Source organism: Musca domestica, unplaced genomic scaffold (assembly GCF_030504385.1).
Source record: "Musca domestica strain aabys unplaced genomic scaffold, Musca_domestica.polishedcontigs.V.1.1 50, whole genome shotgun sequence".
NCBI classification, from domain to species: Eukaryota; Metazoa; Arthropoda; class Insecta; order Diptera; family Muscidae; genus Musca; species Musca domestica.
Window position 1 is genome coordinate 6334402 of NW_026712347.1, and position 13401 is coordinate 6347802.

At 35.8% G+C, this 13401-nt stretch overlaps 1 protein-coding gene across 1 annotated transcript in view; it reads right to left on the bottom strand.

The window, feature by feature from the left end:
- LOC101900675 (low-density lipoprotein receptor-related protein 1B) overlaps nucleotides 1–13401 on the bottom strand; it is a 448976-nt gene that overhangs the window by 20091 nt on the left and 415484 nt on the right. Inside the window, exons 9-13 of the mRNA XM_059128467.1 lie at nucleotides 7929–8145; nucleotides 2955–3138; nucleotides 2425–2737; nucleotides 2144–2341; nucleotides 1878–2069 (exon numbers count right to left, since the gene is read on the bottom strand). Of these exons, the coding sequence (XP_058984450.1) occupies nucleotides 1878–2069; nucleotides 2144–2341; nucleotides 2425–2737; nucleotides 2955–3138; nucleotides 7929–8145 (1104 nt within the window). The remainder of the gene's footprint in view (nucleotides 1–1877; nucleotides 2070–2143; nucleotides 2342–2424; nucleotides 2738–2954; nucleotides 3139–7928; nucleotides 8146–13401) is intronic.

A 13401-nucleotide genomic window follows, 5' to 3' on the forward strand; every position in this document is an offset into this window, starting at 1 on the left:
GTACACAAACAAAATGAACGTGTTTACTTTGCCAAAGAGGTCAGCTGAAAATGTGTACCTTCGGTTGGCCACCAGAAATAAAGCGCCGGCCATGGTGATGGTGTGGGCCCCCATAATAGCCGATGGTCGCTCTACGCTCGTATTAATCGACCGGGGTATCAGAATAAATGCGGAATATTTTCGCGAAAATATTCTGGAGGGTGTATTGAAGCCTTGAGCACAAAATGAGGTTCCTCGCTTCATTTCCAGCGCACAATGGCCACCTAAATCTCCAGATACCAATCCGTTTGACTATTGTGTCTGGAGTATTTTGGTAAGCAAGGTTGGCACTAAAAAGTACCAAAGTGTCGATCACCTCAAGCAAGCGCTTCGCCGGGAATGGGCCAAAATAGCGCAGAGCAACATTCGGGCAGCGTGTGACGGTTTTATTGAAAATTATGGCGTTTGACTTTGTTGCAGTTTTTTTATCACACCCTGTATTGGAGCTATATCCAAATCTGAACCGATCTCGATAAAATTTAGCAAATGTATTTCTGAGTTGTATTTGATATATTTCTCAAATATCGTTGTAACAGAGTGCATATTGCGGCTGCTGACGGCAAAAATAACAAATCGGATGAACAATATATATGGGAGCTATAGCGATATCTGAACCGAATTTGGCATACTTATTTTCAGTCCTAATCTGGTCGTATGTGCAAAATTTCATACTACCAAAATTTTAACCGATAACCAATTTCAATAGGGTTCGACATTGGGTCAAATCAATTATTTTAGCAAAATTTCATCTGGATCGGGCAATAGATGCGACCTGTACTTTGTTTATAAAAATACATGGACAGACGAACGGACGGACAGGCATAAATCGATTCAGAATGTGATTCTATACAGATAATCAAAAGGAACTATGGGTTTGTCTCGTTTCCTTTTCCCTGTTACAAACAAATGCACAAAGACATAATACCCTGACCACCTTGTGGTGTAGGGTGTGGTGTGGGGCATCTCATCCTGTATTCCTGATCAGCTTAATTCTAAGACGATTAAGCCCTGTACGTCCATCCGTCTGTTGTAATCTCGCTAGAATAAACGTATAAAGATAGGAAGTTCCTTAGGGAGTACTTTACCCCCTGAAGAAGAATTTTCTATGTAGGTCCACGATATGGTATAGCCCCCATACAATGGCCCCCCGATATTCGGTAATGTGATGATTTAGCCACATTTTCAATGGAATAGTCTGAAAATCCACGCAAGGAGGTCCCCCTGGAAGAGAAATGTCTATATAGGTCTACGTTTAAGTATAGCACCCATATAACGGCATCTCCAGATATTCGGTGTTTTCATGATTTTAGCGACATTATTTACCGGGATAGTTCTCCGGATCAATCGGTATTTGAAGTTCGTAATGGATATTACAGTCAATGACAGAAAATTGTCTGTGAAGATCCACGTCTTTGTATAGCCCTAATATAACGGTACCTCCCGAAATTTGTTTTTTGTTGATATTAACGACATTATTTACCGGAATTGTTTTGAATTTCGTATTTGAAGTTCGGAATCTTTACAAAAATCACATATCCAGCACCATGTCTTCGTATAACGCTCATATAAAGTTTTTCATTTTAACGGTATTTTTCGCCGGTTTTTTTGAAATTATTCAAGTTCCTTCCGAATTACGAAGAATATAAAAAGTTCGGCTCGGCTGAACTTAGCTGCTTGTTTACTTGTTAGCTCTACTTTCATAGTTTACTGCATTTTTCCGGATATTTTCTTTATATTATAAAGTTTAATTGTCTTTTTAATTCCTCTTATTTAGGAATCAATTTACTTCCGAACCGGCTGGGAGAGACACCAAACATAGTACTCTCAAAAATACTCACCAATACACCTTTTTATGCTGTACATCGATATTCAAACTCAAAGGCCATGTCATAGGCTTATCCGCACTGGCCTCGGTCATCATTTCTCTGTGGGATCCATCCAACCAGGCACGATAAATGGAAGCTTTATTTTCATTTGCCGTCCAATGGGCCCAGAACATATAGCCGCTACTGGGATCCAAGGCCAAACTCCTGAAAATACAAAAAGAGAACAGAATTACTTGCCAATAACTCTTCCAAACAATATGCAAATGTGGCATACTTACATAGCTTCATGTCGCAGGGGCAAAGACAACACCTTGGACATGTTCGAGACTGGAGCAACAAATATATAATCTGCACCACCCCAGTACATGTTGCCAGTTAGCCAGTCGAATGCCAACACGGAAATCGTTTCATTGCCGTTGGCCAATACGCTGCGTTCCATGCCATCTGTGGAACGGCTATGTAAACTATAACCGCTTCTAAAAAAACAACGGAAAAAAACACAAAAAATCATTCAATATTTTAGCCCATAAAGTACCAGGCGTTCTCTTGTTCGACCTACTTTTGTTGTTGCACATAATAGACCTGCTTGCGATGCACATTAATGTCGAGCGGCATAATCCATGTGACATTATAAATGGGTACCATGGCCTCGACTACTTGTTCCTGGGCATTTAACGGTATTCCCGCTATGCTGGACAAACGTTGCCGACCCAACAGCAGGAATTTCTCATAGCGTACGAATTCACATTCGGTGTTGTTGCGTAATTTATAGCCCGGCGAGCACATGCAGGTCGCTCGAGCAAATCCCTTTGTCCACAATGGGACACATATTTGGCTGCACATGCCATTGTTAACGCGACAAGGATGTGCCACTGGATAACGTACATACAAAGGATAATAATAAAAGCGCAAACGGAAGAAAAGAAATATTGTTTTCAGTTTATTAAAAAAAAAAACAAACAGGCGAACGAACATTTAACAGCATCAAAAATATTCATGTATGTGTGACATGTAATAAATTTTGAAAAATGTTTGAATTGTTAAAAATTTTGATATATATTGTGTTTAGTTAAATAGTGGAGAACTTACCTTCGGGCTGTTTTTGGCGATGAAACATTCTGAAGTCATGTGTCCGTTTGACATTTTTTATTACTTGTTTCGCCTTTAAGGAGAATTTATCCAAAGCAATGACCATGTCATCGCTCCATAAGCCGAGATAAACATTATTTTCAAAAATCTCAACAGCATGAATGGATTTCAAAGGAATGTGAACCTGGAAAGGAATAAATGTATGGATGAACACATATTTAAGTACACTAACAGGGGGTTTTGAATATTGTTGCCCAGTTACAGCCAATGTGACAAAGTTTTAAACAACAACCCAATAAAATAAAAAATCGTAAAATTTTAACAAAAAAAAAAAAAAAAAAAAAGAACAAGTAAAAAAGTAACTTCGGCCGGGCTGATCTTTGAATACTTTCCACCATTTGGAAGGATATTGGCAATTTTCAAAAAAAAAAAAATAATAATAAAATAAAAAAAAATAATAATAATAATAAATAAAATAAATAAATAAATAAACTGCATACAGTCTTTTGTCACAAGCTATTACAATATTTAAATGAAAAACTTGAAACTTGAAAAAAATCTGTTTATAATGTAGCTAAAATCATCAACATTCCGAATATAGGGAAGAACCATGGAAGTTGTAAAACGTGGACCTGCACAGACAATTTTTTGTCATAGGCTGTAGTATCCATTACGAACTTCAAATGCGAAAGTTGAAACAATTCCGGTAAATAATGTCGCTAAAATCATCAGAATATCGAAAATCGGGAGGTACCGTTATATGGGGCCTATACGAAGAAGTTGACCTACATGGCCCATTTTCTGTTTTATGCTGTAGTGTCTATTACGAACTTCAAATACCAAACTTGAAACAATTCCGTTAAATAATGTCGCTAAAATCATCAGAATACCGAATATCGGAGGGTGCCGTTATATGGGGGCCATACGAAGAAATGGACCGGCATGATCCATTTTCTGTTTTATGCTGTAGTATCTATTACGAACTTCAAATACCAAGTTTGAAAAAATTCTGGTAAATAATGTCACTAAAATCATCAGAAGACCGAATATCGGGGGGTACCGTTATACGGGGGATATACGAAGAAGTAGACCTACATGGCCCATTTTCTTTTTTATGTTGTAGTATCTATGCCGAACTTCAAATATAAAATTTGAAACAATTCCGGTAAATAATGTTGCTAAAATCATCAAAATACTGAATATTGGGGGGTACAATTATATGGGGGCTATACGAAGACGTGGACCTACATGGCCCATTTTCTATACCAAAAGTCCTGCAGACATAATACACATTTGAGTAAACTTTTATCTACCTACTTCATTTCGTTCGAAAGCTAGAGTGATTTCCACAGACGGATAGACGGACGGACATCGCTAAATCGACATAGAATTTTATGCTGATCAAGAATTTATATACTCTGTGGGGTCTAAAATATGTATTTCGAAGTGTTACAAACGGAATGACAAACTTAATATACCCTCCATACTATAGTGGAGGGTATAAAAAGAAAAAAAAGAGCAAATTCGGCCGAGCCGATCTTTGAATACTCTCCACCATTTGGAACGATTTTGGCAATTTTCAAAAAAAAAAAAAAAAAAAAAAAATCCGTTAAAATTTATGTTAAAATCTTAAAAATACCGAATGTAGCCGTTATATTAGAGTCTATACAACGACGTGCACCTACATAGGCAACATTTGTCATAAACCATTACAATATTCAAATGCGAAACTTGAATAAAAATATTCGGTACATAATGTAGCTAAAATCACCAAAATACCGAATATAGGGAGGTACCGTTATGTTGGGGCTTCTGTCATAGGCTGCAGTCTCCATTACGAACTTCAAACGCCAAATTTGATACAATTTGAAAATAGTACTAAGTGTTGTATTGTGTTGGTATTGGGACTTGAGAAATGGAAGTGGTTTTGGAAATGTGTACTATAATTGATCGCAAAGTACTAAGTGGTACTAAATCCTGAAATTTGATATTGAGGTGTCTGTTCTTAATAGGTTTGTGGTAAAAAGGTGAACTTGGGAAATGTGTACGAAAAGTCCACGAAAAGTACTAAATAGTACAATTAGGTATTTTGTGAACTGGTAGTGCTTGAAATGTGAAAATTGGTATTAGGGTCGCTATTAATGTGTAGATTGGACATATGGAGGTGACTTTGGAAATGTGTACTATAATCGTACGAAAAGTACTAAATGGTACAATTTTGTGTTGACGGAAGGAGTAGAGCTAAAATCCGGAAATTTGATAAAGATATCACCGTTGGTGTCTGTAGTTAAGATATGGAGATGTGTACTGTAATTGTCCGAAAAGTACTAAATATTTCTAAATTTGATATTGGATGAAGGGATGGAGCTGGAGTCCCTAAATTTGATATTTAGGTTCCTGTTGGTGGTAGGATGTGGTTTTGCTAATGAGTGCTACACATGCACGAATAGTACTAAATAGTACAATATTTGGTATAATTTGATATTGGGTGAATAGATAGTGCTTGAAATCTGAAATTTTGTATTAGGGTCGCTGTTAATGTGTAGATTGGACACATGGAGGTGGTTTTGCAAGTGTGTATTATATTTGTACGAAAAGTACTAAATGGTACGATATTTAGTCTTGGTTGAAAGCATAGAGTGACAATTCTGAAATCTGATATATTTAGATTCCTGATGTTATTTGTGTTTGAGATTTGGCGGCGGTTTGGAAATGCTACCTACATATTTGTACGAAAAGTACTAAATGGTACTAAATTTGGTATTGCGTGAAGGCTAATAGAGCTGGAATCCTCAAATTTTATATTGAGGCGACGGTTGATATCTGGAATTCAGATATGGATGTGGGTTTAGAAATGAGTACTATTATAGTACGAAAAGTACTATATTTGGTACAATTTTGTGTTGGTTGAAGGAGTAGAGCTGAAATCCTGAAATTTGATAAAAATGCCACCGTTGGTGTCTGTAGTTAAGATATGGAGAGGGTTTGGAAATGTGTACTACAATTTTTCGAAAAGTACTAAGTGGTACTAAATTGGGTATTGAGAGAGAGAGGGATAGATATTACAAAATTTGATGTTGAGGTTTCTGTTGGTGGTAGGTTTGTGATAAAGAAGTGATTTTGCCAAAGAGGTCAGGTAGGTATTAATCGACCATGGCATCAGAATAAATGCCGAATATTATCGCAAAAATATTTTGGACATTTGGCCGCAGACCTTGGACATTCCAACAGGACTCAGCACCATCGCACTCTGCACGCGCCACCCATGAGGTTACTCGCTTCATTTCCAGCGCACAATGGCCACCAAAATCTCCGGATACCAATCCGTTGGACTATTGAGTCTGGAGTATTTTTTGGAAAGCAAGTTTTGCACTAAAAAATACCAAAGTGTCGATCACCTCAAGCAAGCGCTTCGCCGGGAATGGGCCAAGATACCGCAGAGCAACATTCGGCCAGCGTGTGACCGCTGGCCGTTTGAAGGCCATAATTCATGCCAAAGGTGACCAATTTGAAGAAATCTAATCTATTTCCGACATTTTTTGCTTTAATTTTTAAATGTAAAAATTATGGCTTTTGACTTTGTTTCAGTTTCTTATCTCACTCTATATGCTACTAAATTTGGTATTGAATACATAGAGCCGGAATAGCGAAATTTTATATTAATGTCTCTGTTGGTATCAAGTATTGAGATCTGGTGGTGGTTTTGCATATGCGTAATAAATTTGTTCGAAAAGTTCTAAATGGTACTAATTTTGAATCACTGTTGCTGTTTAGAATGGAGAAATTTAGTTTTTTTTGGATATGCGTACTAAATGTTACTAAAGTTGGTATTGGGTATTGATATTGGGATAGAGCTGACATTGAGGGTAGGGTTTACATATGGAGATGTTGAAATAGTTTTGGACAGAAAAATTGGGAGGGGGACCCATGTGCAATGGTTTTACTAATATCCTCTTTGAGAGACTTTTTGGCGGAAAAAGTAGTATGCGTAAATTTGAGATGATCAGCAATTTTTCATAACAATATCTAAAGTATATTCAATTTTGAAGTTTTCCACATGAGAGAATACATTACATTATTTTCTTTTTCGAACACTCCAGGTAGACTTGATTCTCTTGATAAGTTTTTTGCTTGTATTATATTTTCTACTGTGGAAATATCCATTCTTAAACACTGGGTCCACACTTGGCATTAAAATTGTCCTCTTTCTTTTTTATTCCATTTTTAATGCGTACATCAAATAAACTTTACTTTCAAACTCTCTCTCATTATTTATATCCCTATAAGAGGATATATTTAAAAAAATGATATCCAGCCAGCCAGCCCGGTCAAGCCTCTTTTCTCTCTTTTCAACTCTCAAACAATTCAACTGTGTATAATAAAAATCAGTTTTAATTACACTCGGCGTTAATTAAAATTTATACGATTTAATGCTGGTTTATGGACTCGGCATTGACGTAAATGAATGGCCAAAAATCGGCCATAAGCTGCGATTCATGCAAAAGTCGAAATGTGGTGGTGGTCGGGCAGATAGAACAGAGCGAACAGAGTTATCTGACCAGTCAGTCAGACAAGCTTGTGAATATTTCAGCATTCAAGGTATTGGTAAGCAACATAAAAATAAAACCAAACCAAGGATTTCACTGGACACAAAAACACAAAGAAAAACAACAAGAACCAAAAAAGGGAAAAAACTTTGCATTTTCATCATCACGAGGCAGCGTGATGACCATCACCAAACCAACTACCACCACCAATGCCGCAAATCAGCAGCCATTAACGAGCTGCTTACTGTGCATCAGCACAGAACGAACTGTAGTTCCAACAACAACAACTCGCTCGCTCACATTTCTACGCTACGAATGTCTGTATTTACATACAACGCCACATCGGGGATTCATTTGACTGAATCAACAACCCAATGCCTCCGCAAACCAACTGCCCAGCCCTGGAAAACATACTAATACTACTTACATCGGACGCCTTTTTCATGGCCCATCGATTGCGTCCATCGTAATCGACTCGTTCAATGAAATCCTTGTAGACATCCAGCCAATAGACATGTTCGTTGGCCAAATCCACTGCCAGTTTGCTGGGATAGTAAATCCGTGTGGTAACTAGCTGGGTATAATTCGTGCCATCCAGATTTGCACGTGATAGACTGGAACTCCATTCGGTGAAAAATATGAAACTGCAAGAAATGGACGTTGATGGAATATATTAATGACGACAGCAATAACAACAACAATGACAACACGTTAATAAAATAAAAATTATGAATTTAAAAAAATTTTCCATCAATTATTTGGCCGCCAATCATGGATATAATTCATGTGGTGATGGTGACGGCATAAAATATTTGATTACTTTTACAAAATGCTGGGTGGAATAAAGAGTTTGGTATAATTTGAAAGGTTATTTGAAGATGGATAACATTCGATGAAATTAAAATAAATATGAGTTTTGCCAATATATGGGCTGTTCCAGAACCTGCAAGAATCACCTAGTTTTAATTTTTTTTTTTCGATATCACAAATAGAAAATTGCAAAAATAGTAGATTCTTGCAGATTATGGAACAGAGCAATTCCTTTAGTTACACTGTATGACAAAATAAAATTTTCAGAAAAATTACAAGAAAAATCCAGCGGATTATGAAAGTAGAGCTTAAAACAGACATTTTGAAAGTTTACATGGCAAAGTAATCTAAATTAAAGAGGCATGTTCTCCCCTCTTTCACAATTTTTTTTTTGGATTTTAGATTTAAGTTTTCTTGGAATCCTTACATTTTAGGTATAAAATGTCTTCGGCAACATCGCAGACAACAATACGAAGACTATTTCGATCAAAAATTTTAACCCTCATGTGAGTCACCAAATGGGTCTTTTTTGTCCTTTTTAAAAAAATGCTTAAAAACTCCCTCTAAACAGGATCGCAACAAGACAAAATATTCTACAAAACTATTTGCCATAAATTTCTATTATAGGCCCAAAAGACATTAAAAGTCTAAGTCTTACCCTAACGCCAAGAATTCATAAATATTAAAAAGTAAAAAAGCAGCTAAGTTCAGACGGGCCGAACTTTTAATACCCTCCACCATTTCGAAGAAACTTGAAAAAATTAAAAAAAAAAAAACCGAAAACTACCTGTTAAATGAAAACCGTTATATGGGGACTATTACGAAGACGTGGACCTGCTTACGAATTTTTTTGTCATAGGCTGTACGAACTTCAAATACGAAATTTGAAATAATTCCCGTCAATAATGTTGCTTAAATCATAAACATACCGAATATTGGGAGGTGCCGTTATATGGTGGATATACGAAAACGTGAACCTGCACACGAATGTTTTTCTCATAGGCTGTAGTACCCATTAGATCTTTAAATCCGAAATTTGAAATAATTCCGGTAAATAATGTCACTAAAATCGTGAAAATATCGAATATCGGGAGGTACCGTTATTTGGGGGCTATACGAAGACGTGGACCTGCATACAAAAATTTTCGTCATAGGCTGTAGTACCAATTACGAACTTTAAATATGAAATTTGAAATAATTCCGGTAAATAATTTCGCTGAAGTCATGAAAATACCGAATATCGGGAGATACCTATACCGACTATCGGTATACCGTTATATGGGGGCTATCCGAAAGCGTGGACCGACATGGCCTATTTACGAATTTAACCTCCCTACTATGCATGTATGCAAAATTTTAGCCTTCTATCTCAACTCGTTCGAAAGATAGCGTGATTTCAACAGACTCTCCATGGAATGGCGGAGGGTGCAGAACGTTTTGATTTTATATACACATAACTATTGTTCGATTACACCCACAATCTCCAAATTTACAATGTGTATCGGAATATGGAACAAAAACAAATTTACCAGATTATATTGAAATCGGTTCAGATTTGGATATAGCTTTAATATATATTTTCGGCCGATTTCATGTATTTGATGCGCAAAATACGCTTTGTATCCCCAATTTCAATAAAATTTCGAATATCTGAAGAAATCCGGTCTAACAATTTTTCAATTAAATATGGAATGTATAACGGAATTTGGAACAAAAACAAGTTTGCCAAATTCTATTGAAATCGGTTCAGATTTGTATATATTTTCAATATATATTTTCGGCCGATTTCATGTATTTGATGCACAAAACACGCTTTGTATCCCCAATTTCAATAAAATTTCGAATATCTGAAGAAATCCGGTCTAACAATTTTTCAATTAAATTTGGAATGTATAACGGAATTTGGAATAAAAATAAATTTGCCAAGTTATATTAGAATCGGTTTAGATTTGGATATAGCTCACATATACATTTGCGGTCGATTTCATGTATTTGATAGGACAAACACGCTATGTATGTCAAAGTTTGAATTTTTGAATTTGACAATTAATAAATCCCAGAACGAACTCTTCTATATAAGGACTGAATTAAGCATCTTCCTGCTTTTCTCATGGTGAGGGTAGACCAATCGATATGGTTGTTTACGCTCCCGAAAAAAAAATGTTTATAAATTCTTGAATTTGTTTCCACAAACCACAAAATATTTGTATATGAAATTTTGAATGCATATAAGAGCAAAAGGGGTAGCAACGCGCAAGAAGCCCCCATATAATGGAACAGCTGAAGTTCAGGTTTGCAATTTTGGTATGGTGCGCCACAAATTCTCTGTGGAGTTGTTTCAGAAAAGCTAAACTCCAAAACGGTTTTTAATTCCCAGATAAACTTTTAATTTTAATAAACATAAGCCTATATTGGGGCCCTTTATTTTACAGTTAAATAAAATACATTTTGTCGGAAGGTTTTCAATCCCCAAAGAATCCAAAATGAATTTTTTAAGCCTAATTAATTGAAAAATGTAACCAAAACCCTAGCAATAACTGACATCAGGTGTACAGGGGCTATACCAAAAAAAAAAAAAAAAAAATAAATAAATAAATAAATAAATAAACTAAATTAAACAAAATAAATTATATAAAAAATAGATCTATATTATTATATACATGACAACAACTCAACAAATTTGTAAAAAAAATTGTAAAAATACAAATGGAAAAAATTACTAAAACGTAAGAAATTATGTAATAGAGGTCTATATAGTGACTATGCCAAAGAAGATCTATAATTCAAACCAATTTTTCTTGAATTAATCTAAAGCTCTCTATACATTTTCAAACATATGTATTAAATGTTGCAAAATTTATCTCAAAATATTGGGGCATTTTGAGACAAATTGCGGTAAATTCGAAAAAAGAGCTAAATTTGTCAAAAAATAGAAACGGTTTTTAAAAACCAAAATTGCTGATATTTGTTGGCGGTACATACAAGGTAAATAAATACAGGGTGAGATAAAAAAACTGCAACCAACTTCACACTGCTGTCATTTCTCAGCCACTCGTCCGACAGCTGTTAAAATTATTCCCCTGACAGCTCATTATATTGTTTACAAGCGTACAAAAGCATTTTGGTGAGAATTTTCCAGAAAAAAATTTATTTGCAATGAAATTCAAGCCTGATAGTGTGATTTCTTTATATTTGGCTGGAAAACCACAAGTGGCTATCGTTAGAGTACTCCAGCAATTAAATGTGAATAAATCGCTCGTTACGTGTGATAATGGTAGCATAGCCCGACGTCAAGGAAGTGGATGGAAGAAAACAGCAACATCAGCAGAAATGGTTCGAAAAGTCAAGAAGCGACTTGATCGAAACCCGCGTTGCAGTGGCCGAAATTGCCTCGTGAGCTGAACATATCGCAATATTCCATTCGGAAAATATTGAAAAATGAGCTCGGGGTAAAGCCATTGAAATTCAAAAAAGTGAACTTACACCGCAACAGAAAGAAAATAGACTCAAAAGAGCTAAAGACTTGCTTCGCTTGGCCGAAAGTGGTGAACTGCCGAATTCGGTTTTCCCCGATGAGAAAAGATTCATTGTCCAGTAGTTTGTAAACAATGAAAATGATCGTGTGTACTTGCCCAAGAGGTCAGCTGAAAATGTACACCTTCGGTTGCCCATCAGAACTCAGGCGGCGGCCATGGTGATTAATCTTATTAATCGACCGTGGCATCAGAATAAATTCCGAATATTTTCATTTCATTTTCTTACATTCAATTCAATTATCGCGAAAATATTCTGGAGGGTGTTTTAAAACCTTGGGCACGCAAACATTTTGGCCGCAGACCTTGGACATTCCAACAGCACTCAGCACGCGCCATCCAAGAATGGTTACAAAATGAGGTTCCTCGCTTCATTTACAGTGCACAATGGCCACCAAAATCTCCGGATACCAATCCGTTATACTATTGTGTCTGGAATATTTTGGAAAGCAAGGTTGACACTAAAAAATACCAAATTGTTGATCACCTCAAGCAAGCGCTTCGCCGGGAGTGGGTCAAAATACCACAGAGCAAAATTCGGCAGTGTGTGACGTTTTCATTGGCCGTTTGAAGGCCATAATTTGTGCCATAGGTGACCAATTCGAACAAATCTAAACTTATTCTAAAACGGAATGCTATTTCCGACAATTTTTGCTTTCATTCACTAAAATTTAAAAAAAGATGTAGAAATTATGGCGTTTAAGTTTGTTGAAGTTTTTTTTTATCTCACCTTGTATCCTTTGTTCAGACACTTTTAATGAAATTTGATGTAGAATATTCGGCAAAAATTCCCATGATGAATGGGACCCAAACTTTAAAATGCATTTTTTACCATTTACAAATTCCTGGCTTTAAGCAAAATTTAGACCCTTGATGTCTTCTATAATGGAAACAGACATTTCTTTTCTGTGGTGACTTATAGTGAAATTAAATGAAGAACATTTTTGACTTTGACTTCATCCCTCTAAAATGATGCTTTGCAGGAGAATTTGTCATAAAATCACGTGAAGTACGATTTTAATCCAAAAATGTGATTTTAATACTTAAAAATTCTTGGCGTTTAGGTAAGATTAAGATCCTTGATGTCTTCTAGGACCTATAGCAGAATTATGACGAATCATTTTGTAGAATATTTTGACTTGCTACCATCCCGTTTCAAGAAAAATTTTAACCATATACTGAAAAAAGGAACAAAAATACAACTTTCTTGACTCGCTTGAGGATTACATGGTTATGCTACTTCGGTCATGTTGAACGAAAGCATAACAAGTGGAGAAAGATGTAAATGTTTATAAGTGCGGTTGTAAGATTTAGAAGACTTTCCAAAAGAATTTTAATTTTATTTAACTCTTTGGTTCCTCTTTTATTGAGCTTACGATCTCGTCACTTGGGTAAAAAAATGTTTTTTGTCATAGAAGTTATTTTTAAAATAACTTCTGGGGAGAATATCCCAGACAAAAAACAAACCGAAACCTAGGTATTCCCTGCGTTACCCCTTGGTAAACATTACCATCGTTCTCTACTAATAAACAAACGTTGTCTTTATAAAAACATCAA